Source organism: Megascapheus bottae, chromosome 26, assembly GCF_031878675.1.
Source record: "Megascapheus bottae isolate mThoBot1 chromosome 26, mThoBot2.hap1, whole genome shotgun sequence".
Taxonomy (NCBI): domain Eukaryota; kingdom Metazoa; phylum Chordata; class Mammalia; order Rodentia; family Geomyidae; genus Megascapheus; species Megascapheus bottae.
Genome location: NC_143534.1, coordinates 2436505 through 2461406, shown reverse-complemented (window position 1 = coordinate 2461406; position 24902 = coordinate 2436505). Strand labels below are relative to the sequence as shown.

Genomic DNA, 24902 nt, shown 5'->3' with positions numbered 1-24902 from the left:
TGACTGGACCTCATTCACATGCGTGTTCATGGATGGTCAGGCAAAATGTCACGCGGGTAAGCCCCTACCATTGCAGAAGACAGCAAATCTGAGAAAGTCGAGGTATCTCTCTCCCTCCACAGGGTTCCAGCCAATGTCTGGGTAACCCTTGGACACCAGCATCTGGCAGCTCTGCAGCCCACAGCCAGCTAGGTAACGAACCACCTACGAACAGAAGGTGGACAAAGAGGTGTCCTTCAGAAACCACAAGAGAGCCAGCAACCGCAAAGGCACTGCAATGGGGCATTCCCTGGATGGTCTGGTTACCGAGACCCAACAGGGGCAAGGAGAGAGGAAAGCAGAGTTTGGAGGACACAGACTCAAACTGAGATGTGGGGTGAGATGGCACAGAACTATTGGAATGACAGGAAAATCTTCCTTCTGAGGTGATCCTTTACAGACTGTGGCTCGAGCAGGGAAGTAAAAACCAGACCCCAGGGGAGCAGGGGAAGGAGTGGCTACATAGAATGCAGCCACAGCAACATGGCAAAGCAAGCCGTCTGTACCGATGGCTCACAAACAAGGGGCTAGTTATGTGTGGAGCGCAACGCCTTAGCCCATCACTAATGCCTTGTGGTGGAAGAGATCAATTCAGGCATAAGATACACGAATACGCTGTGTACCTGTGGCTCACGCTGTAATCCTGGGTGCTGAGATCTGAGGACCACAGTCCAAAGCCAGCCCAGATAGGAAAAGTTTGTGAGACATCTACCTCCAATTAACCACCGAAAAGCTACAAGTGGAGCTAGTGACTGAGAAGTAGGGCACCAGACTCAAGCGAAAGTTAAGGGACAAGACCCAAGTACAAGCCCCAGAAGCAGCACAAAAATTAAATACATAGATAGATATGGGACACTAAAACAAAAATTGTGTGTATATATATATACGTATATGAGACAGTAGAACAAATCATAAAGAGGTAAAAATTATGACTAATGTCACAAGAACAAAAACATCTACAAACACAGTGAGTTGATGCCAACTGCACACTCCCTAGTTCTTAAAAAAAAAATATGAAAATTGAAGGACCCAGGGATTCAGCGTGCCTATGTGAAAGTGGAACCAGGAAATGTGAAGGGGTTTGGGTGGGGTTAGGGCGGATTGGGAAAGACTCATGGAAGGGATGTCACTGATCAAGACCATAAACTGGCATGCTGAATTGAAACCCTTTCACACAACTACTTAAAGGTCATTTGCTTTTACAGAGAAAACATCTGTAATCAGAGGTGATACCATATGCCCAAATACCTTCTTCACATCAAACGGCAATGTGCGTAGAATGCCAGACAAGCTAATATATACTATACAATTAACTTTATTTTATTAGAACTATGGCACAACTACAGGCATGGAAGTGACTGAGAGAGGAGGGCACACCATAGGGTCAGACACACCGGGCAGGAGGGTGGCTCACCTTCTCCAGATCCGGCTCGCGCAGGGCAAGAGCAAGTTCATTATTATCCATCACAGATGCTGCAGCCACATCCAGCGGGGTGGAGCCTCTCATAGCTGGGGAGGCTAGGCCAAGCAAAGACAAGGACAAACCTGGACTGTGCTGAAACAATGAAGCCCACTCCACCCACGAAAACACACATTTCCCACGTTACGTTCAAATGGCTTCCACACAACCTGTCCCTCCATCTAGTTACGTTCGTTTAAAAGTATTTCTGACAAGTAACACCATCTAGACAGTCACCGTACACATCTTAAAATATGTAGAGCATCTGGAATAATGCAGTTGGGTTAAATCGATCTAAGTATTACTTTAAATACATGATTATTCCTTAAAATCTATTCTCTCTTAGTCGTTTCAAAAAAAAAAATACACTGCTATTTCTGGGCAGTGATGGCTCAACCCTGTAATCCTAGCTACAGAGGAGGATGGAATCTGAGGATTTGGGTGGGGATTATATTAAATTTCTAGCTTGCTTTTGGCAGTATTGCCATTGTTATGATATTAAATTTGCCAATTCATGAGAACGGGAGGCCTTTCTATTTCCTGGTGTCTTCTTTAATTTCTTTAAGGCTTTTAGCGTTTATCGCCGAGGTGGCTCACCTTCTAAGTTAAGTGTATTTCTAGGTTTGGGGAGGCCATAGTAAATGAAATTCTTCCCCCAATTTCTTTCTCGGCCTGTTCACTGTCGATATACAGAAAAACTTCTGATTTTTTAATACTGATTTTTGTATCCTTCTATGTTGCCAAACATGCTCATCAGACCCAGGAGTTGAGGGGTAAAATTGTCAGGGTCTAAGTCTAGAATCATTTCATCTCCAAATTGGGATTTTGCTTTTTTTTTTTCTTGCCTATTTGTGTCCTTCTTTTTCTTGTCCTTTATTGGCTTGGATCAGTATAGTAATTACTACTGCTTAGGGCTGTACTATACTGAGTAGAGTGGAGAGAGCAGACACCTTTGTCTTGTTCCCAACTCCTGAGGAAACAAGTTCAGTTTTTCCCTTAAACGAAAAGCCATCCATTTACTTACCAAGACCAACACTGCTGTTTTCCAGTAAATAACTGAGATGATCAAACATAGCTTTTTGATTCTGCCTGCTTATACGACAGAAGTAACAGAGAAAACGACAACAATTGGCCACCATCTTGGGAAAGGCGATCTCCTAAATGAAGAGCATTTAGTTAGCTGTGGAAACAAGTAATCTTCCTGCCAGTAAGCATGGGAGGTCAAGGCTCAGTGACACCGTCAGCCCAGAGTCACCAAATCTCAGGTGCCACACAGACTCACCCAGACCTTGAGCCACTGAAAATCCAGCTGGAGTCCCGTTCAGAAACCCCACTCCTCCCAAGAAGCTAGGATCTAGAGCCAAATGACAGCCAGAACCCCGCAGGTACAATGAGCCTGGTTTAGGAATCTGGTGGCCTCCACTACAGGCTATCACGATTAGCTGTGCTTCCCTGGGAAATTACCCAGGTGTCTTTGACTCTATTACAGAGAACTGAGGTAACAGGAACAATATCACTTTAAGTGAGAAAGGGAGAAGATACACCCAGGCAAGTTCTGGAAATCACAGTTCAGGTCTTGGTGCTGTTATCCAAATGGTTTGCAAGTTGCCTGATTTGTACAGGACTTCCTTCTTCCTGAGCTCCTGACAGGAAAGCCTGTCCTTCTGGGCCACACCAAACCCATCCTCCATGTTACCCACATGCCTCTTCCTAAACAGAGTGGACTGGGATTATTGTCGGGGTAATGTATAGAGGGGCTACAGCTACATTCACCAGATAGTAGTGGGCGCATTGCTTCTCACACATGGATAGCCCTTCTCACGTTCTTATTCCCATTCCCCTCCCCCGACTCCCTCCCAATCATCTTGTTTTTCCCCCCTCCCATTCCTATTTCAAATAAACAAACGTATATACAATAGACCAGGTAAAAAAGTCATGGGCTGGGAATTTTTAAAAATAAAATGATGCATATACCCATATGTATCCGCTTGGTATCAAATATGTTTAAATTCACATATTTGGTTTATGTACATATAGTAGTTAAACTTATAGACAGACCACTCAAAGGAAATACTCTTAAAGTTTTAAACACAGAAGTGCATTTTGTATACAAGAGGTTATAGAACTACATTGATTTATATGAATTGCTTATTATGTTGTAACAACTATTTGATCTTCACTGCAAAATTTTTTGTCAGTCATGAGGCTTGAATTCAGGGCCTGAGAGCTGTCCCTGAGCTCTTCCTCTCAAAGCTACTGCTCTGCTACTTTGAGCCACAGTGCTACCACCACCTATTTGATTTTTAAGGAATTTGCTTTAAATTGCAAATGCATAAAAATTCTCTTTAAGCCAAGCACTGGTGGTGCATCCCTGTATCCTAGCTACTCAGGAAGCTGAGAGTATCATAGATGGAAGCCAACACAGGCAGACTTATTACTAGAAGTGGAGCTGTGGCTCAAATGGTAGAGCATGAAGCTCAAGGACAAAGCCTAGGCCCTGAGTTCAAGCCTCAGAACCAGCAAACAAACACACATATACAAAGAGAGACAGAGAGGGGTTGGGGAAGAGGGGGGAGAGGGGAGAGAAGAAGGGAAGGAGGAAGGGAAGGAGGGAGGGAGGGAGGGAGGGAGGAAGGTTGGTTGGTTGGAAGGTTGGTTCTCTTTAGGGCTTTATGGCAGAACATCACTATTGAGTTTGGAATTGGGAACCTGTTCTCTGAGGCCTGTCTGAGTCACGGGGCGTGGCTAGGTCTGAAGGATGTGTTTGTGTCATGAACTCCAGGTGACATCTGACTGATAGCTGGGATGGCCTGAAATACTTTCTAAATTTGATGAACTTAGGAGATGGCTCTTGACCTCAAAGGCGTGTCATGTTTGTGTTCCTGTTTGTTTGTCCTGCGCACAGGATTCAGGACATTGGTGCAAGCCAGGCCCCCAGAGGCTCCCCTTACCTTGGACTCCCCGCCGCCCAGGACATTCACCATAACCTCCATCACCGTTTCGTGCATGCCCAGAGCCCTCATGAGGTTAGGGTGTTGGTAAAACACTTTGTTGTTCATGATGTCTCTGGAAGGGAGAGGGGGTGGGGTGACAAGCAGAGCTCAGAGCAACGCTCAGCTCAACATCGACCTGAAATTCTGACACATCTTCTGGAAATCATCATGAGCGTGGGAAAGGAAGGGCAATCAATCGCTGAGCCTGTTCTTTGAAATGACAAGAAATGTACTAAATAGATAAGGCTTAGGTTATAAGAAATGACCTTGTGAACACCTACTACTAATTTTATGGATATTCAATCATAGATCCAACTTCTCTTTTGCACAGAAACTATAGAATTATACCATGCATACATGCTTACATAAATCCTTCATATATAAGTATCTGATTTTTATCTACATGCGAATAGAGCCCAAAATGCGACAGCTGTAAATAATTATAGGCATGCTACTTTCTCTTATATTCATGTTATCATCGTGATGAAAGGATTGGAAAGATGATCATTTTCCAAGAGAAACTCAGGTACAAGTAACCCCATTCACTAAAATGGACATTCAACTTAAATCTCAGCAGGAGATACTAGACATGATTCATGCTGTCATTTTTGCATTATTGTTATAGCATTATAAATATTTGTATTGCAGGTAGTTCTAAGATTCTTAAATGCTTGATGGTAATAAACACTTTGAAGAAAAAATTCTGTTGATTGTTTTAGACATAAGTCAAATTAATGTAAGAACCTTTTCTTGTCAGAGCCATGGCAAAAAAAAAAAATCTGTAAGAAAATGAAGCTTCCAATCTGATTTCCCTAATTCAATCACTAATTTATTCACTTAGTCATATGTTTTATTCAGTTTTAGGTACATATATTTATAATTCTATTGTCCAGTTGGGAGGTTATTATTGGCAAAGCTGTTTCATTGTGTAAACCATTTCTAATACCATACAAGCTGCATTTTATTATCATTGTGGGAATATCACTTATGAACACTGACTTATTAATGTATATATTAATGCTGATGTGTTTCAGAAGACCATCTACTCTAATTTCATTTAATCAGCTTCTTATAAAATGACTCCTTTCATTATATTTAAATATTAGCACTCAGTTAAAATTGAGGCTCATACAATTATAAACAAAGACCAAACTATTTGCTGTGGTTATTTTTGTTTGTGTTTATGTTTTTATCATAAGCTTTTCTTTTTTCCTTCTTTTTTTCTGAGTAGCACCCTTAGTTTTTCCTGTGACCCATTATTATAAATTTGGAATATAACCCATTCTAGTCCATCTTTACATATTTAAAAACATAATAGGCCTATAAACAATATACAATACTACCTCTGAGTTCAAAAGGCACATAAATGGAATTTGACAAACTGCATTTCCCCAGAATTCTTCCAGTGACTCAGAATAATTTTGTAGTTTCATCAAGGAAAAGTCTCGTGCTATTCTTCTCATTAGTTTTATTCTACTAAATAGTTATTCTACTCATTGGTCTTACTCAAAGGACCAACTTTAGATTCTTTGATCTGTGTCATAATTTCTCTATGGTTCTTTTAATTCATTCAACGCTGACCTCTATTGTTTCATCTTTGTCTCTCATATTTATATAATGACATCAACCTTTCTGCCAAGTATTTGTCTTTTCATCACTTCTGAATCGTCTACAGTCCTGATTTCTAGATCTTTTTACCTCCTGCACATCATCGCTGTTCATCAGTATAGATTTTATTTTGCTATTCTTTTGATTTCTTGGTAGTCTTACATTCCCACCTCTGGCAGGCCTTTCGGGGATGATGGTAAGAAACTGTCTGTTTTGCCCTCCTTCCTGAACACAAGGCATAGACTAATTCCAGGTCTGTGTGAGATCGGACGGTCCCCGTCTCCTCCCCAGGACTCATCTCTCTCCCGGCTCCTCCCTCCATTACACTGTATGTGAGGGGTGAAGGGAAACAGTACTCGGCTTCTTCCTGTGAGCCAGCCCACATTCGTCTCTAGCTATAAAATCTGTCAGAAACGTCTCGTTGGCTTAAAAACATAATCTCTAGGAAAACTCATAAAACTCTAGACACTTCCTCTGTTCTAATACACCTATGTTACTACGGCTGAGGTAAAAATAAAGAAGGGGCCGGTACGATGGCTCACGCCTGTCATCCTAGCTACTCAGGAGGCTGCGATCTGAGGATCGAGGTTCAAAGTCAGCCTGGGCACGAAAGTCCTGTGAGGCTCTATCTCCAATTAACCACCAGAAAACCAGAAGTGGTGCTGTGGCTCAAGGGAAAGGGCAGTAACCTTGAGCCGAAGAGCTCAGGGACAACGCCCCAGGCCCAGAGTTCCAGCCCCATACAAATAAATTAAATTTTAAAAGGAGGCACATGTACGACAAAGACTAAAATACAGGGGATGCCATTTACCCCAGTCCACGAATCATCAGCTTCTCCTCCTCTCTGCCCATCCTCACGCTCAGCAGGGAGCGGATCTGACCGAGAGAGGCCAGCAGGCTAATGGTGTCCTCCACAGACACTCCGTTGATGGTGTAGGTCTTCGGCAGAGCCCGGACGAGGCCCCCAATGCCATCATACTGCCGGTGCAGCAGCACAAACATGGCCCTCACCAACTCAGGGTCCTCAATAACCGACTCCTGCGCCCACCGAACCATGGTCTCTGAGATCAGCTGCTGGAGGCTGGCTGCAGACACACAAGGGGCATTTCTTAATTTCACTCCCAGTATCCTGTAGCCCGAAACTGGTGTCTCTATTTGGATCAGAACTGCAAAGGCTAGGATATTCTATGAGCAGTCTAAGTATTATTTGAAGAATATACAGTGTATTATTAAGTATTAGCTATACTTCAGTAATAACAAATTATGGAATAAAAATACCCAAGGATAAACACATGAAAACCTTTGTTTAAAAACTACCAAATAACTCACTGGGCACCTGTATTCCTAGCTACTCAGGAGGCTGAGATATGAAGATCATGGTTCAAAGCCATCCTGGGCATGAAAAGTACAAGAGACTCATTTCTAATTAACTAGCAAAAAGGCAGGCGTAGAGCTCTGACTCAAATGGTTGAGTATCAGTTTTAAGCACAGAAAAGCTCAAGAATAGCACCCAAGCCCTCAGTTTAAACCCTAGTATGGTTGCATGCACAAGCACACACACACACACACACACACACACACACACACACACACACACACAAATCATAACTAAATAAGCCATTTCAAAATTATAACCACTTTTTCAGAATTTCTGTTCCCAGTTCATAAGAAATCAAATGTACAGTAACATGAGGTGCTCTGTCACTTTTTTTACTTTTTTTTTTTTTGCCTTTCTTGGGTCTTGAACTCAGGGTCTGTGCACTGTCCTTGGGCTTTCTCAAAGCTAGAGCTCTACCACTTGAATCACAGCAACACTTCTGGCTTTTTCTGTGTATATAGCACCGAGAAATCAGACCCAGGTCTTCGTGCATGCTAGGCAAGCACTCTACCACGAGGCCACACTCCTGGCCCCTAGCTTTCACTTTTATATGCTCTGTTCTAATATTTCCTCCAAGAAGGTCTGACATCACTCTCCTTAAAGATGCTGGCTATAGTCATATCGAAGTACTCCTGAGTCTTTACAATTACCATCTTAAGTAAATCATTTCCAATTGTGACCACACAATTATAATCTTACATAAATTTGGATCCTGAACTAACACTTAAAATGCCTTGTAAATAAGCACTGCATTGTGAACTTGTATTTAAAGTGAAAAGTGACTCAGACATCCATGATTACTTGTGGTGTGGCATGTAATCAATTCAGTTCACTTAGAAGTAAGAGAAACACAGAGCCTCTTAAAACAAACAGCAGTGTTATCCTAAGTAAATGGGGTTGGCATATGTACAGGAGATGTTCATGCACAGTGACGCCTTAATTCCTAATATTACTACATTGTGTGGTTTCCAAAAAGGAGCTGTCTTTACACCTACCTATTCACTCAGCAAAAGCAAAGACCATCAGTCTTACGCAAACGTGAAACACAGAGAAGTAGATTCCTATTTAGGTCAAAACCTCACTGCCATTTTAACAGGCTTTCATGAATCCTACAGTGAGCAGTGTGGTTTATAAGGAACTCTGGATTCTAATTTTTGAAGATGCGCTCCTTTGCATTTGAGAGTGTCCCTACAGATTGCACTCAGAAGCCACAGGTAAGTAACAAAGAAAGATTACATTGCAAAGATCACATTGTGTGCAACGAGCTTAAAAAAATAACAAAAATCTTACTATTTTTATCGTTTAGACAACGTTTTTCATAAGTACTGCTTCTTCACTAGTGCGCTGCACCCCAGGGCCACGGCCCAGGGACGGGGCCTCCACACTCACATTTGGTTTTCAGGACTAGCCAGCACTGTTCTTAACTGAACTGATAAGGATGAATCACAAATGGATACTGCTAAGAAACATCCCAGAACCAAAATACACTTACGGGCCACAGCGCTGTAACTCAGTGTACTGATTATTAATCTGGAGTGGGGTGCACACATGGTATTTATATATCAAGGACAAATCATTTCCTTCCTATTTTCTCTGCTGATGTCAGCACTGGAGCTCAAACTCAGAGCCCAATGCACTTGCTTGGCTCCCTTTGCTCAAGGCTGGCACTCTAACCCTTGCGCCCACATCTCCACTTCCACATTTTTGCTGGTTACTTGGAGATAAGTCTCACAGTCTTTCCTGCCAGGACTGGTTTCTAACACTGACCCTTGGATCTCAGTCTTCTGAGAAGCTAGGATTACAGGCATAAGCCACTGAAGCCTAGCTACATAATTTCTCTTGATAATCTCAGTTTCAATGTCTGAACTGTTGGTTTTCCAGGGAGCTCGTTCCCTTTTACACAATGTTGCCTCTCAGCCTAATTCTGTTACTTCTGAAGCTAAAGGCATCCACTGAAGAACCTGAGGCTGAGACACTGGAAATGCCATGGCCCCTCTTCTCATCTGGTACCATATCCATTTCCAGGATGGGTGTCTGTCAAAAGCCTGCTCTTTGTCACATGCTTACAGGACTTCGTGGTGTCACTGGCCATTGGCTTTTCTGCTTGCTTCTTCTTCAGGTATGTCACCTTTTCTACCAGGGACAACAAGCGTCCTCTGATGGTTAAGTCACTGTTTCCATCCAAAGATCCATCTTCATCCAGCTCAATTCCTAGCACAGACAGTACAGAGTGATGTAAAGGGATACATTTGAAACAAGCACCACCAACAACTGTGATAAGTCTCAACCCTTCCATTCCACTCATGTCTCCCTATCAAGTGACGGCTGATAAAACATTTGTCGTGTCGATAAGCTCTCACATGAATTCCCTGGTGAGCCTGTGTCCTCTGCTCCTGGGACTCAGGCTACTGACAAGCAGGACAGAGACAAGACTAAATCAAAGGTACCATGAGAAGCAAGGATCGATTCTGCTCTTGCAGTAGGGCCTTTCCAAAGTGCTTCCTTAGGATGCAGGCTGCCTACACTTACTGCCCAACTCTGCCTGAAAATGAATCAGGACTTGACTGTTCTTCTCCTCCCTCCAAAAATGTCAGCAATGCTTTCATAACTTGTAAGACAGGATTATACCCTAAAGAAGGAATAGTTAGTATCTGTAGCAATTAGAAAAGTCTATTACAGTGTCATTTATTGATAATGAATATGTAATATCAGACATTCATTTAGTGCCTGTTCACTCATAAAACGAATCCCTATGCCCAGCAGTGCTTTTATTCTTTTACAAAATGAAATTAAAATAATCTTGATGGTGTTCTATCTACTCAAAGAATGATTTATACAGTTTCCCTTCATAAAGGAATGAAGAATTATGTAGCCAGAACCTCTCATCAATGCTGTTCTAAAGGCTCTTAGAGAAGGAGAGGAAGTTTGTCCTCACTAGATCTGAACCACTGACATACAACAGTGCAGGATCTCCTCAGGTGCTCTTATTCAGAAGATGCAGTACTTCTTAGGCCAGTCCACAAAGGTGGTCTTTGACTGGCTTCAGTATAACTGTCTGCGATCAGACTTGTGTCCCCTTTTCATAGCAGACTCACTGGAGTACAATTCACGAAAGAAAGCTGGCACTATTCAATGGGTACGGCTGGAAGAGCTCGGCACGTCTGTTTACCCAGGAAGCCAGTACTACCACCATGGAGGGACGGCACACACCATTATCTCTAAAGGTCCCCTGTACTCCTCTCTTCGTTATTTTTGTTTGTTTGCTGTGGTTGCTGTAAGAACATTTAACTTAAGGCCTACTCTCAGAAGATTTCGGTATATACCACAGTCCTATTAGCAACACATGCTTTGTGCAGGACTTCCTCTTCTGCGTGAGGAAAACCACAGTTAATGACCCATCAACTTAACCCACGGCCTCTCTGCCAAGAGTGCTTGGCTGTTCCCCATCACTGACAAGGGCTCAGGTCATCTTCAGCTCATTCTTCCTGCCTCTCAGGCTCACCCCTCCCCACATTAACCATTTACCATCCCCAGTTAACCACTGCACCCTGATTAACGTTACTCGAACTCCTTGCAGAGCTGCCCACACGCACTTGATTTTGTGCAGGTACATGTGAATATGAGAGGGACCGGTCAGCACCGGGGCTGGGCCAAGACGACCTTACCACAGTGTGTCATCAAATCCTCATGGAAGTCCAGGAGCTGGTCGCGGATTTCTTCAGGGCAGGGACATTCACTCTTGTCATCTTTGAAATTGAGGAGCATGTTGATCTGGAAGAGGAAAAGCCGGAGAGAAGAAGGATGAAAGAGAAGCAAAGTCAGGACAGACACAGCAGAGGTGAGAGCGAATATATTCAGAACCACTTGTGGTACGTTCCCATCATGCCTGATGGAGAACCTCTGTTCGCTTTCTTGCACAGCTGATCTGACACCAAGAAATCCATATCACTTTACTTCACCTGCGTATGTCTTCACGTCTCTCCCTTCTGGAAGGGTATTATCATGGTGTGTGGAACTCTGGGCTGACAAAAAAATGCTGTGCCCTCTTCCGCTGGTATATTACCATGACCATGAGTCCACTAACACATTGTTTTTGCCAGGGCAGATCAGGTCAGATGTATATTTTTGCATTCATTGCCGACAATCTGATCATCGTGAGATTTCCTTGGGTTTTCTTTAATCACACTCTTGATCTTCTGCTGACATCCAGGTGCTGCTTCACAGTACCCCACCCAAACCATCTGCGGTTGGCTGCTGTTTCTATTCGCAGGACATCAGCCTCTGGCATTCTGACTTTCTCTGACCATGATGTATTTAACCAAGAATACACTTGAGAGCAAAACTAGGAGAATCACCTGAAAGCACCTGGGCCACTTTAAACAGAACAGGAAATTCAAAAAGTGTGGACCAGATCCCGAACACACAGAAATGCTAGGGCGTCGTGCTGCTCTCGTACCTGCTCTTGAGGGGGCGAGCGGAATTCCTTCGTCTTCCTGGCCGTGAGAGCCGCTGACATGTTCAAGGCTTGCATCACTTCGTTGTATCGGAACCGCTGGTTGTCCTGGAGCTTCGCCACAAAGTCATCCGAGAAAGCCACAATCGCTTCTATCCGGTGTCGGACCTGGCAGTCACACAGGTACTGAAGCAAGAAGCACATCTAAGAAGACAAAGAGACGTAAGAACTCAGTATCTGATCTCACCAAGTACCTTCTGTGTGAAACAGGCCGTGTTTCCGATTCTTCTCCCTTAAACAGAATAGTAATTCTGCGGTGGCAGAAGTGGCTTAGTCCTCAGGATTGAAGTGCACAGTGAGTCCACTGGGTGTCCCTGCTACACACCAACCCTCCTTTACGGCAGAGGGCCAAGGGATACAGAAGGAGGCAGCGGCAAGAGCCCTGGGGAAGAATCTCCACCATGAGCAGATCGCAGTGCCCTTCTTTCACAGCACAAGCAACAGAGCCATGGCCGGGTCACTACAGAAGGAATGGGGTGAGAACTCAGAAGAAAAGCACAGGCCCAGTGTCATAGGGCAGAGGAGCGTCCTTGAATTCCAGTGCCAATTCCAGACTCCACATAAGCATGTAAGTCAGGTGAGGGGTGAATGCTGTCCTTGCTTCATGCTCGGCTGGGCTGCTTTTCCCTGGGTAGAAACATGCCTGTGAGAGAATGCCAGGCCATGTCAGGGAAACACACGGTGACACCCATGACAATCATTACAAGGGAGCATGAATGTGGATGTTACAACCCTGTGTGATAGAGTCATTGCTGTCAGCTTCTCCGAAGGAAGTTAAAGGTCATTCTCTCCCACCTGCCCCCTCCTCCTCTTCCTGCCCCTGACCCGGCAGGGGCACCACAGCTGACGAGCCCCTCTCTGTCCCCTTCCCTCTCTAGACCCAGGACCACCAGAACATCCCCAGTTGCTACAGCAACTGGGCCTCTCCTGGGCTGCCTGCACTATGGTAAAGGTCACCTTGCCTGACTGTCTCTTCTGCCCTACCAAATCCGCTGACCTGGATTCCAAGTCTGGTTGGGCTGGGCCTTCTCAGCCCCTCTTCACAAATGTTTTCTCTCCCACCTTGACCTTCTTTTGCTTCAGAGTAACAAAGGCAGTTTAAAAGGAATGTGCGGAATGTTGCTCATATCCCCCAGTGTAAGAATGTCTGTGTGTTTTCAGGAGGAGAGGAGGCAAGGTGGGAAGGGGTTTCAGTGCCTGAGATTGAAGCATCCATACATCACACGTGGATGATATACACGAGAGGTACAAGGAAGTTGCTAATGAGTAGCAGAGAGAAAAATAGAAGACAATATAACCTAATTAAGACTGGGAAAGAGCCCGGCACTGGTGGTTCATGCCCATACTGCTAGCTGCTCACGAAGCTGAGCCCTGAGGACAGCCCATGAGACTATCTCCAATGAACAACCGGAAAAAAAGGGAAGAACAGAGCTCTACCCTTGAGTTCTTATAAGAAGCTCAAGAATAGCACTTAGGCTGAGAGTTCTAGCCCCAGGACTAGAAAATGGAGAGGGGGGGGAGGAAGGGAGAGAGGAAGGGCCTGGTGAGTGTTCACACCTTTGCCATGACGGATTCTGAAATGCTCTCCCAGTTTACCTGCAGCTTCACGGGCTCGGGCAGCTTCATGTGCAGGAGGCCCTCCTTAGGCCTCTGGCCTGCTCTGGCCTCATCTTCGCCTGCTCCTTCCAGCCTGGAGTCCTGGGCACCCAGCTCCCTCTCCTCCTCCTCGGGAGGGGCGGCCTCCTTGAACACGCTGGGCTCGATCAGCTGCAGGAGGTGCTTCAGGTCTTCGCTGTGGAACAGGCCCATGATGAGCAGGGTGTAGAAGAGCTTGATGAGGGGCACGAAGAGGAACTCTGTGCTGCCCCCGACGGGGTCCCGGGCGTGCAGGCTCCCCTCCGTCACGGCCTCGGTCAGCATCTGGATGGTCTTGGTCTTCAGGGCGTCCAGCGGGAACTCGGGGCTGTACTGGTAGCACTCTGCACCGACGCCCACGAAGCTGGGGGAGGAGAAGTGCATGCGGGGCCTGAGGGAGGTGCTGAGGCCGATACCGGGGAGCCCGTGCTTCTTGCTCTCGCCGGGGAAGAGCGTGATGCTCTTGGTTTCCTCCGTCATGGGGACGATGAACTCGTTGTTCATCATGAGCCTGGCCGTGGCATAGGAGCTCAGGTGGATGTCGACGAGCAGGTCGTAGTAGCCGGCACGCAGCAGGCCGGGCATGTACTTGCTCTCGATGGCGTAGAGCAGCTGAGGTGCGTCCACGTGGCTGCACAGCGCGTGGGCCACGCGGTGGTTCCCCAGGGCGCACACGGCCGAGTACAGCCGCAGCGTGTGGTAGTGAAACTGCAGCAGTTCCTCCTGCTCCGTCAGCTCCAGGATGTCCACAGACCTGGGGAGACGGGGAGAGAGCGGGGCAAGGCGGCCAGGTCAGCAGGAAACGGCAGCCGAGGAGAGATCTGCCTACAGCACAAAGTGCTGGGAAGACATGCCATGTTTTCTGTAACTTTCTGACATGTTTCACGGCTACAAATGATTTCAGGGGAAAATAAAGTCGCGATTGACTCAGTAGACACTATGTTGAAAAGGAGTTACATGCCTGGTGGGCAGAGATGGGAGAGAGAAAGGGAGAGGGGGAAGAGCCAGGGAAGGGGTGGCATTGCCCGAAAAGGAATATAATCATCACCACATCTCCTGACGTACAAAATGGCAGCCCTCGATAATAACAATGAAAGTATTTTTTTTAAAAAAAAATAATCACTTCAAGGCAGTCTACAAATTGACTTCCACATACAATTTGACATTGAAAACTTCTGACCACAAGTTTCAAAAGAAATCTGATGCAAAGGTCTGACAAAATGTAATCTCATAAAAAGAGCCATACACTTAAATTCAAATAAAATTATCATCTCAAGGCTATGTTATGAAAGATCAAATGATTTCATAAGAAATGCATAAATATGCAAAGCACCAACAAATTAGCTGAAAATTTTCCTAATTGAGTATTTTAATATTTTTAGTTAAGATATAATTTACAAAGCTGGGTAGGAACGGCTCACGCCTATGATCCCAGCTAATCAGGAGCCTGAAGTCAGGAGTCTTCCAGTTCAAAGCCACTCCAGGAATAAACACCCAACAAGAGACCTCATCTCCAAGTAGCCAGCAAAAAAAGCCAGGCTGGAGGCAGAGCTCAAGTGGTAGAGCTCCAAGCAAGGGTAAGGTCCTGAGTTTAAAACCGTAGTACTAGCAAAAAAAAAAAAAAGATGAAATGTACATAGTACTCAATGATGTAACTATTTAAAATACATAATCCAAGGTTTGTATGGATTCATGGAGCTGTGTAACGCTAACCATAAACTACACACAGCACATGTCCATCCTCCTGGGCAGGGAACCCATTCAGCTGCCACACCTCACTTCCACCCCAGCTCGAAGTCCCCATCTCTCTTTAGAGATCTGCACAACATAAAGAAACAACTAGACAAACACGGACTCCTCACGCAAGCAAAACTCCCAGGTCCTGTGTCACCAGCTTCTCTGGTGCAACATGCTTTCAAGGTTCTGCAACTTGGCTCCGTGCATCGGTATTTTACCCAGCTGTACTGTCAGGCCACTTCTGGTTTACCCTCCCCGCTCAGGGTGGAGGACACGTGTGCCGTGCTGGCCAGACCGTCGTCACCCCCGCTCGGGGCCTGTGCTCGCAGGGCTCACCTGTTTTCCTCGGGGATGTGCAGGGACATGAACTGAAGCGGATCTGAGCACTGCACCAGCCAGCCCTGCCGCTCGCTGATACGAGACACGTCCACCTTCAGAAACTGGTTGGGCATCCGGCTCCACAAGACGTGCGACAGGAACTGCACGTGCAGACGCGGGGGGCACTGGGGCACGGGGTTTTTGTGCTCGCTCTTGAACAAGCCCGCTGAGAGAGGCATCACGTTCTATACCAGGAGGAAAACGGAAACAATTTAAAATAAAAAAAGAATGAATGCTTCCCATCCCCTGAGGTTCCAAAAGCCACGAAAGAGCCAGGGGAGGTCAGGTACACCACAGATCAAAGAGCCAGAGAGAGAGAGAATAATGGGCATAACCAGCTGAAAATGTCCCGCAGGCAAAGAGGTTTGCAGAATGTTCCTTTTCCAGGATACATGCTGCAAACGCAACCGCACAAAGCCACGCAGCCCTCGAGCTTCCTCACCAGGAGGGCACCTGGGGAAGGAGGGCAGGATGTAGGCACAGTTCAGTACCCAACTCCTTGAACTGGAGACCCCCACACACACACACCCGGCCCTCCTGGGTCATCTCTTCCCACCTTCATCATCCCCTCCACAGCTGCACCAACTTAACGCCTAAACGCACTTATCCAAGAAAACTGACCAATGAAACTCTGAGTCTTCTTCACTTCCGAGAGGCAGCCTCAGCCAGCCTCGGGCCTCTGGCCCAGAGAGAGGCCTCCACTATGTCGGAACTCGTTCATTCCCGCTTGCTGTGCGGGCCCTCCGCACTGGCCTTCCCCGGGTCAGGGGAAGAGACGTACCTCACAGGTCTGCTCAGCCTCCCCTCTCCTTGTCCTCGGGTGAGCCCTCTACTGCCTTCTCCAGGCTCCCTATCCTCAAGCTAACTGCTCTGCCCTTTGTGAACTGGAGGCGGGGAGAGGGGAGCCAGACATTGCACTAGGCACTAGCATACACAGAAACCCTGCCCTCCCTCACCTCCCATTTGTCTTGCTGAAGCTATCAAGCAGTATCCATAATTAAATAGTATATATCAAAAAGGACCCAGGGAAGGCAGACCAGAAATCATCTGGTTCTCAATAAACATCACTGAGTAGGTGACATTTAGAAAAATACAAATAGAGAAGGAGCACAGGGACGGCGGGGAGGAGCAGGGAGGAACGGGGAGGAGGAGACAAGACCTTCAGGAAGACAGGGCTAGTGAGGCTTCAGTACAGCAGGATGGGAGCCAACAGGATAGGATATTGGACAGGAGAGGGGAGGGGACGTCTTCCTCATGGACCACTGAAGGCGTCTGACCTCCACCCTCCTCAGGGAATCGGACTTCTGACACTCTTTGTGGTACAATGACCTGACCCTCTTGGGCCACATCCTGGAAGGCATCTCTTGTTGCATACCTCTGCGTTCTCATTCCCCCTGGCAAGAACCCTTTCACCTGGCCAATGTACCTGTATGCATCCCAGTGTAACAGTTAGCAATCAACCTGTCTCCTGGCTCTTCCCTAGCCTTCTTCCTTGTTCTTGCATTTTTGTCTCCAGAACAACTCCATATGCGCTGCTTTTGAAGTGACAAGGTTTTAAGTCTTTATGTCTGCTCACCAACTCACCCCTGAGTTCAGGGGGTCACTGTCCTTGTAGGCAACTTGCCATTTGTTTTTTGTTCTATAGAATTCCACTGGTCATGAATGAAGACCATCAAAGATAAATTCATTCTAAGTATGAGATCAGAATGAGATTCTCCAACAGAGCTACACTCCCTTGAAGAACCAAGTGTTCAACTCATGTTGCTGTGAAATACAGTGCAATAAAATACTGAATCTTTCCAGGAGTACATGCTAGATCCTTACATAAAAGAATATGGCGCAATTCTGAGCCATCCTTACCTTTATTCTTCCCAACTCAAACTGGAAAACATTGGGGCTTGTAGCTTGCGCAAACACAGCAGGGAATAATTTTGTGCTTGGCTCCACCTTAGACAAACAAATACATTTACTAATGGTAGTCAAGAGAGGAGAAAGACCGACTAAGAAACATTATATACAAGGAAACACTTTCCTTCGTCTCATAGCGGTATCGTTTTTTTCTCAGAACTAGTTGGAGAATGTTATGGTTGTGTGATCATGGCTGCAGGTGCACGCTAGCTCCTCTGTCACGGCATTGCAGAGTGACAGACATAAAACCACACATCACCAACTCCTTTTCTGTTTCCATTTTCTCTTCCTAATTATTGACCTTCAAACATGCCTCTTCCCCCTTCCCGCCCTAGAAGTACAAGGCGACCACTGACCACGCCACGTACCTGGTAGTAGGTGCTCAGCTCCTTGCCGTTGGCGAGGAACGTGAGAAGCCCGCTGGCGGCATCCACCACACAGCCGATCTCCAAGCCGTTGTTGTTACGACCTTGCCCGGGACTCATGCTCTCGCCTGCACACACCATGTAACAGTTGCTGCGTTTGATGCTGGATTGCCAAGTGTAAAAGAAGAATAAATAAGAAGTAAACTCACATTTTTTATCGTGGCACGGCCACCGGTATGGCAGAAAGCATGTATATCTTGCAAAACTAAACCTAAAATATGCTGTGCAAGCAACAAGCTCATGCGGCAATGGGAAAAGTGCACAATGGGCCCGGTTCTGTGATTCTGTTCCAAGTCAAGTCTGAGGCGTATCTAAATTCCACATCGTTCTAAGGGACACAGGCCAGTGGGCTGGAACCCAAGAAGGGCGGAGCTACAACAGCTCTCTAAACATACTCAAACCAAACTGGACCTTTGTCTAAGGTTCAAAAGAGTTTTAACTATTCCCTAAGGGTCCAAATTTGAATGTCCGTCTCATTCATTTTTTAACCACTTGTTCTAAGAAATATTCATTTCCAAACGCAATCAAAAATCCTTACACAGACTCTCCATGAGCCGTCAATGATTCAAACAGATTTAAAATTTGGCTAAAACGATGCCCCTTTATGGTTAGCGATCTGTTATGAGACAGCGTTAACTGGGATATGTGCAAAACTCGGTGACATTAGCAAACGTTCACCTGCCTTTTTCCGCACTTACAAAAGAAAAAACCCTTTGTTCGAGATGGAAGCGAAGTGACGTACTTTGAGCCCAACCCCAGTGCCTGTCTCACGCTGCGCTGCCAACCACTAACCCACCGGCAAAGAAAGGCCAACAGCAGGCAAGCGGGAGGAGAGAAACACAAAGGCCAAGGACAAGTCCATTTCAGACCATCAAATGCAGGCTGTTTCTTTGTGCAAGCTCCACTGGTCCACAGGTCCTTCCTGCTCTACAAAGCATCACCTGTCCTTATCCCATCCCTGCTGCAGGGTTATTGTTTCTCTTATACTGTTGCCATCTGTGACAATCAAATGCACTCCCAAGACCACACCAATACGAATAAAAGGCGCCCATCGCGGGAGACGGCACCCGGGCTTCCATCTCAAGCGCCAAGTCCATTGTGTTGCACGGGTTACAACCAGAGGGTGGGACAGCAAGGTTCCCCGTCACCCCCAAAGGATGGTAGAGAAGAAAAGCAACGTTATGGAAAGACTCATTTCTGAGACCTGTCACAGCAGATCAGAGAGGAGGCATGGGCACAAAAGATAGAAGCGAAATGGTCAGATCTTCTCTTGTCTCATTCTGCAAGGAAGATAGCCGTCTTCACTTTGGGGAAGGTTTGGTTTCAGTTTGGTTTGTGTTACAAATAGCAAAGGATGGCACAGAAAGTGGAAGTGACTTACCCCAAGCCACACAGCGAGTCAATGGCAAAGCTGAGGAAAGAACCACTACTCCTCAGTCCACGTTCAAAGGCGACCTCGTCTCCACTGCCAGCCCACGCTCTCTCCCCCCACCTGCAGGTCCCAGGGTTCTGATCAGACCACAGGCTGTATGCCTCAACTCCACCCGACTCTCATCCCTACAAACCCATGTCTCTAACCACGGGCACCTAAGCAACAGTCAACTGTACCCAAGGAGGAGGCACTGCTGGTGAGATAATTCCCGCTTTCCGTACGTTTACCTTCCTTGCTGATCTGTAGGGCTAAGAAACATGACAGTGATATCCACGGCTTCATTATATTATTTCTACACAAAAATCCAAACCAAATTTAAAAAAAAAAGTACCGAGGTTTAACCAGTATTGTTTTGGTTTGGGTTTTTTTTTCCCTTTTTGTTTTTGCTTTTATTTTTTTGGTTTTGTTTTTTTTTTCCCAGAAGTCATTCATTCGGATCAAATACCAAAGGGAACAAACCTTTCGTGGACTTTTCCCTTCTCATCTCCCAGAGTGACAGTCACGGTCCGAACTCTGTCTAAGTCAAAGCCAGGGTCGTGCTGGTGGAAATCGGAGGTAATCCAGCCCACCCAGACGTTCGCAGGCTCTTGACCAGGGAAGATCCTCACTGAGTAGTAGTACTGTGGGGTAACAGTGAAAACCGACGCGTGAGGGAAGGGAGAGCACCACGCCAAATGAGACGAGCCAGACTCGGAATGCTAAATAGCTCATATTCTCATTCACCGGTCCATAAACAGACCTGAAATAATGAGAACCACGATGGTGACGGTGATGATGAGGGGATGTAAGTAAACGAGGGGTGCTGTCTAGAAAGGGAGAGAGAGAAGAGCAGAGGGAGGAAGGAGAGGACATAGATAGGGAAAAAGAGTCCCAGGCATCGCTTAGGTCCATGAATGTATTGGGACATACACCGATATATGTGGACACACACTGTGGAACCCACAGACCCACTGAGCACTAAACACTACTTGTGAGCGGGTGGAGGGAAGGAAGTCACGCTGGAGGAGGGGACAGTCAATTTACTCCAGTGTCCTGTGTGCCACAGTGAAACCGCCACCTATATTCATTCACAAATAAAGTAAAAGAAAAAACGACTGGAGCATCAAACCCAGGAGCACTCCGCAACAGACACAAATACAGATTTCTTTTTTTCATTTGGCACTCCGGGATCAATCGATTAAAAATTAATACATGTGAGTGACATGGACTTAGAAAAGACAAATTAAAACCACATCAAGGAGTAATATGAGAGATGTCACTAAGGATATTTTCCCTAAGTTAGCTCTCCTAGGACATAACAGACATCGTGTTTGTGTGTTACATCCTAAGGGTGTATCTACAAACAAATGATGATTTTAAGAATGCTGCCCTGCTGGGCAGAGTAGTACATGTTCATAAGGCCAGCACTAGGGCGTCTGAGTTAGCGTGGCAAGGCTATCAACGGCTACATTGAGACCCTGACTCCATATCAAGTAAAAAAGCTGCTGCTAAAGACGGTGGATCAAGACAACGGTGTCAGAGGTGGAGCGCACACACAGGGACAGACAGAAGCCGGAGGGCGCAGTGGCTGACGGCCAGGAGAGGAGGGGCGGGGGCTGCGGGCTCGTACCGTGGAGGTGTGCATGAGGTACTCGTAGTCGTCTCGGTCGTCGGCCAGGACGTCTTCAGTGAGCCTGGCGGAATGGCTGGTGCTGTAATCCGGCTTCGTTCTCCGAAGTAAAAATCTGGAACACACAAGCAGGCAAAGAATCAGGCCACGGGGCTGCTTGTCAGAGCTGGGGCTGGCACTCGGCTGGCGTCCGGGCGCTCCATCCCACCCAGCTCCCACCACGAAGACCAGCCGACTCCTCTGAGTGCTGAGCGCCCGACACCCTGACTCACTGCAGGAAGATGACGGGCCATGCTGGTCCTAAAAGCAAAACGTAGAGAGCACGCCACCTTACGCTCCAACCAACAAAGTCCGTGTGGACGGCTTAAGGAGGCACGCTACGTCTACGCTAGCAAATGACAAGGCCAACAAGGTGTTTTGGTCTGGCTCTATGAAAACAAAATCAGGGGCCAAAAATTCTAAATTAAAAAAGGAAGAAAGGAAAAGCAAAACCAAGAGAGAGGTAGGGAAGGAATGATCCTCAGAAACCTGGCCTCCCCTACAGTAACTCTGTCCACTGCTGTAACTGCTAATGACCTTTGCTTCAGGCGAGAGGGCTTTTCCTGAGCATAATCTTTATGGTTATTAAATTCCGACTTCGTGGCTTCTTTGTCTTTATCAAGGCGGTCGGGCGCCAGGTGGCCGTGCGCCGTCTTCATGAGAACCTCAAAGTCCGAATCGGCGTCGTAGTCTTCCAGATCATTCTTGGGCGCGAAGAGGCCAGCGCCGGGGAGGCCCCCGGGCACGGTCTTGGAGAAGACCTCGGCGCACTCGATGGGCATGCTGAGGCGGTAGAACATGATGTCCCTGCTGCTGTTCTGAGAGCCGAAGGACTTCTGAGTGACCTTCAGGCATGGGGAGCTGTCCGTGGTGCCGTCTATTCTGGTCACCTGGGGAGGGAAGAGGAGACATTCACTAGTGCACATCCCGCTGTCAGGGACGAGAAAGCCCCGAGGCCTCTGCTATCAACATCCAGTCCCCTTTGCCAGCCACCGGTCCTGCCCTTCTGCAGAACCCACGGCTCTCTCCACGAAGCATTTCAACCCGGCTGACTACAGCCGAGACACTTCCTCTTAGCATTCCTTACACGATGGGTAGGGTTTACAGTAGGTTAGAAAATGACTGAGTCACCTGCAGACTTGAGCCCTATGAGAGGATATGCAGACGTCTGGGGCGAGCCCGACGCCATTTTATGTGAAGGGCTGGAGGGCAGGTTTTTGGTATCCCCAGCAGTCCTGGGGCTAACAGACAACCGTGCTCACAGCTCTGATCCTAACGCTAAGGGCCGCGCGGGGACTTGGTGGTCTCATGGACGCCTCTGGAGCCAGGCTGCCTTTGCCTCCCTATAAAAAGGATGAGTGGACGCCAGTAACTGACCCCTGGAGCCCCTCTCGTGGACAACGGCTCTTTAACTCTCGGGGGTCTGGTTTCTTTTAAGGAGAGGCAAACCTCGATGTGCTCGTGGTTGGCCGGAACCTGGAGGAACTGGGGGAGCCTCTTGCTGAGCCACATGGTAATGTCGCGGTTTGTGTTCACGGCGAAGGGTTCGTAGCCCTCCTGCAAGCCGCAGATGGTGAAGTACTTCAAGGTGCCGACGTCCTTCCCAAAGTTCATCCTGCCCACCTGTCCCACGCCAAGGCTACACACGGGAATGAGTCCTGGGAGGGGAGGAAAGAACAGGCGCCGCCTTGAGTGCAGTCAGTGGACGAGCCCGGCACAGCAGGCGGAGGGCGAGCGGGTCGTTTCAGGACTCTGATCGCTGAGACGGTCACCACCCCAGGGACACGCCAGTCACAGGATGAAGAGACACCGAGTGTTGTGACACATCAGGGAAAAAACAAACGAGGTTTGACTTTGACCTCATGATTTAGTAGTCGTGGGCCTGACAGAAGACCCTGCCATCAGCTGGACTACTCTAGAAAGTGAGAAGTGGGAGGGCAGACTGCTTTGGTCTTGCTAAAATGTTTGATGTGTGGACACACCAGGCAGTCTATGCTATCAGCTCCTTCCTCGCTAAGTCCAAGAAAGGAGACTGATCTTCAAGATGCACTTCGATTCTTTTACTTCTGAATATGTACTCAGAATTATACATGAACATGTACATGTTATCTACGTGAAGCTTAATACATACAGAATCGACTGTCATCGAGGGGCTGAAATGGTCATTTATCATGACAAGGGTGAGATGTTTTTCTGGGGAAGGAGAGAATGTATAGGCTCTTCATTTCTTTCTATAATGTTTCCCACACATGGGAAACAGTGAGAAAAATAAACAGGCAGGTCACCGATTTCAGAGGACATCATTGAATCCTCTAACGTGTCAGACCCATTATGTAGAGGATGCTAAGAATCAGCCAAGAGTAGAATTAGGACACTCAGTCCTACTGTTATCCTGACACATCTTCCCTTGTTGAAATTCTGGCCACGACATGCATTTAGGCAACGCCACCCAACGCAGAAGACAATACAGATCACACCCACTAACTCCAATGCCCAGAAGCATGGCTGTGACTTGTGGCCCAGGAGGGATGGGCACTCCAGCTGGGCCCCGGAAGTGGGGCTGGGAAGAGGTTAGTTACCAGGAAAGAAGCTGTAGCTGTGTGTGCAGCTGTGCCGCTTTGTGACACAGCAGCCAGCAAAGGTGCCATAAACAAGTACTGCCCCCACCAAGGAAAGTGGCTGGGTAAGAATGATAGAGCTGGGGCAGCCTGGAGTACAGCAGTATGGAATGGTCAATCTACAGTCACCTGACACAGCCGAAGGAACGGTAAAGGCGCTGATGACAATCAAGTCACTGCGTTACACTGCTCTGCTAAATGGCATCTCCTTTGTACCTATCTCAAAGAGGATCTTTAAAGGTTGTAAAGAAAAGAGCAGCTTTTCAGGCGGTGAATACGCACTAATTTCTAGTCAATCTCTCTGCCGAAGGTTCTAGTAGCTCATATTCATCTGTGAACGCTTCTGTACATTTCAAATAATTTCTCTGGAAGGAAAACACGTGAGTTGACTAAAGGCATGCACAAAGATACCTTCCAGACTGGTCATTAGAGCCAGGCACGTGTGCAAGTGTGAGATTTCTCCTTCCTAATGTATCTTCTTGTAAAATGGAATGATTTCACTGTAGAATTCACAGGTTCATTTCCATTTTCAAAGAGGTGTGGACCTACAGAAAACCATTCACAATGTGTAGGATTTGGAGAAACACACAGCGTGTCATTCTGGATTCTGGGATAGAAAAAAAACAAAACCTACGGAGAAGTTTTGGTTTCCACTGAAGTTTCACAGCTGGAGGACTTCTAGCCGTTTTTGTTCAGTGTTTTAATGGCTGTTGAACGGCCTCGAGGAAAAGACACCCACTGTCGAGTGGAACGCCATGGAGCACCAAGCCTCATCCACCCCCCCAGCTTGGAAATCTGCCTGGGAATCACCAGCAGGCACGGCACACTCACCGTCGCCGACATCGAAGTCCTTGAAGGCCAGCTCGGAGCCCGAGTCGTCCAGCAGGACCTCCCCGTTGAGCGTGAACATCATCGTGTGCTCGTTGATGTCTGCCATGCAGCCCACCACATCGCCCGCCTGCCAGGAGCGGCCGTAGTGCTCGCTGCCCTGGTGCCACCGCTGCGCCTGCAGGGGACAGAGGGACCCTGGGTCACCGCCAGCCCCGGGCCCAGCACCCACCCCTCGGCTCGCCGGCCAGCAGTGGCAGCGCCCTTCGGCCTGACACCCCGCATCTCCACGCTGAGCCTGGG

General features: G+C 47.1%; 1 protein-coding gene across 1 annotated transcript in view; it reads right to left on the bottom strand.

Moving 5' to 3' along the window:
- The window catches only part of Ryr2 (ryanodine receptor 2), a 232881-nt gene that overhangs the window by 109590 nt on the left and 98389 nt on the right, over positions 1-24902 (bottom strand). Inside the window, exons 28-44 of the mRNA XM_090318697.1 lie at positions 24603-24777; positions 22603-22811; positions 21691-22043; positions 21115-21229; positions 19965-20125; positions 18017-18176; positions 17601-17687; positions 15699-15925; positions 13587-14379; positions 11934-12134; positions 11143-11248; positions 9545-9688; positions 6911-7184; positions 4450-4564; positions 2523-2655; positions 1454-1557; positions 69-204 (exon numbers count right to left, since the gene is read on the bottom strand). Coding sequence (XP_090174823.1) covers positions 69-204; positions 1454-1557; positions 2523-2655; positions 4450-4564; positions 6911-7184; positions 9545-9688; positions 11143-11248; positions 11934-12134; positions 13587-14379; positions 15699-15925; positions 17601-17687; positions 18017-18176; positions 19965-20125; positions 21115-21229; positions 21691-22043; positions 22603-22811; positions 24603-24777 — 3493 coding nt within the window. The remainder of the gene's footprint in view (positions 1-68; positions 205-1453; positions 1558-2522; positions 2656-4449; positions 4565-6910; positions 7185-9544; positions 9689-11142; positions 11249-11933; positions 12135-13586; positions 14380-15698; positions 15926-17600; positions 17688-18016; positions 18177-19964; positions 20126-21114; positions 21230-21690; positions 22044-22602; positions 22812-24602; positions 24778-24902) is intronic.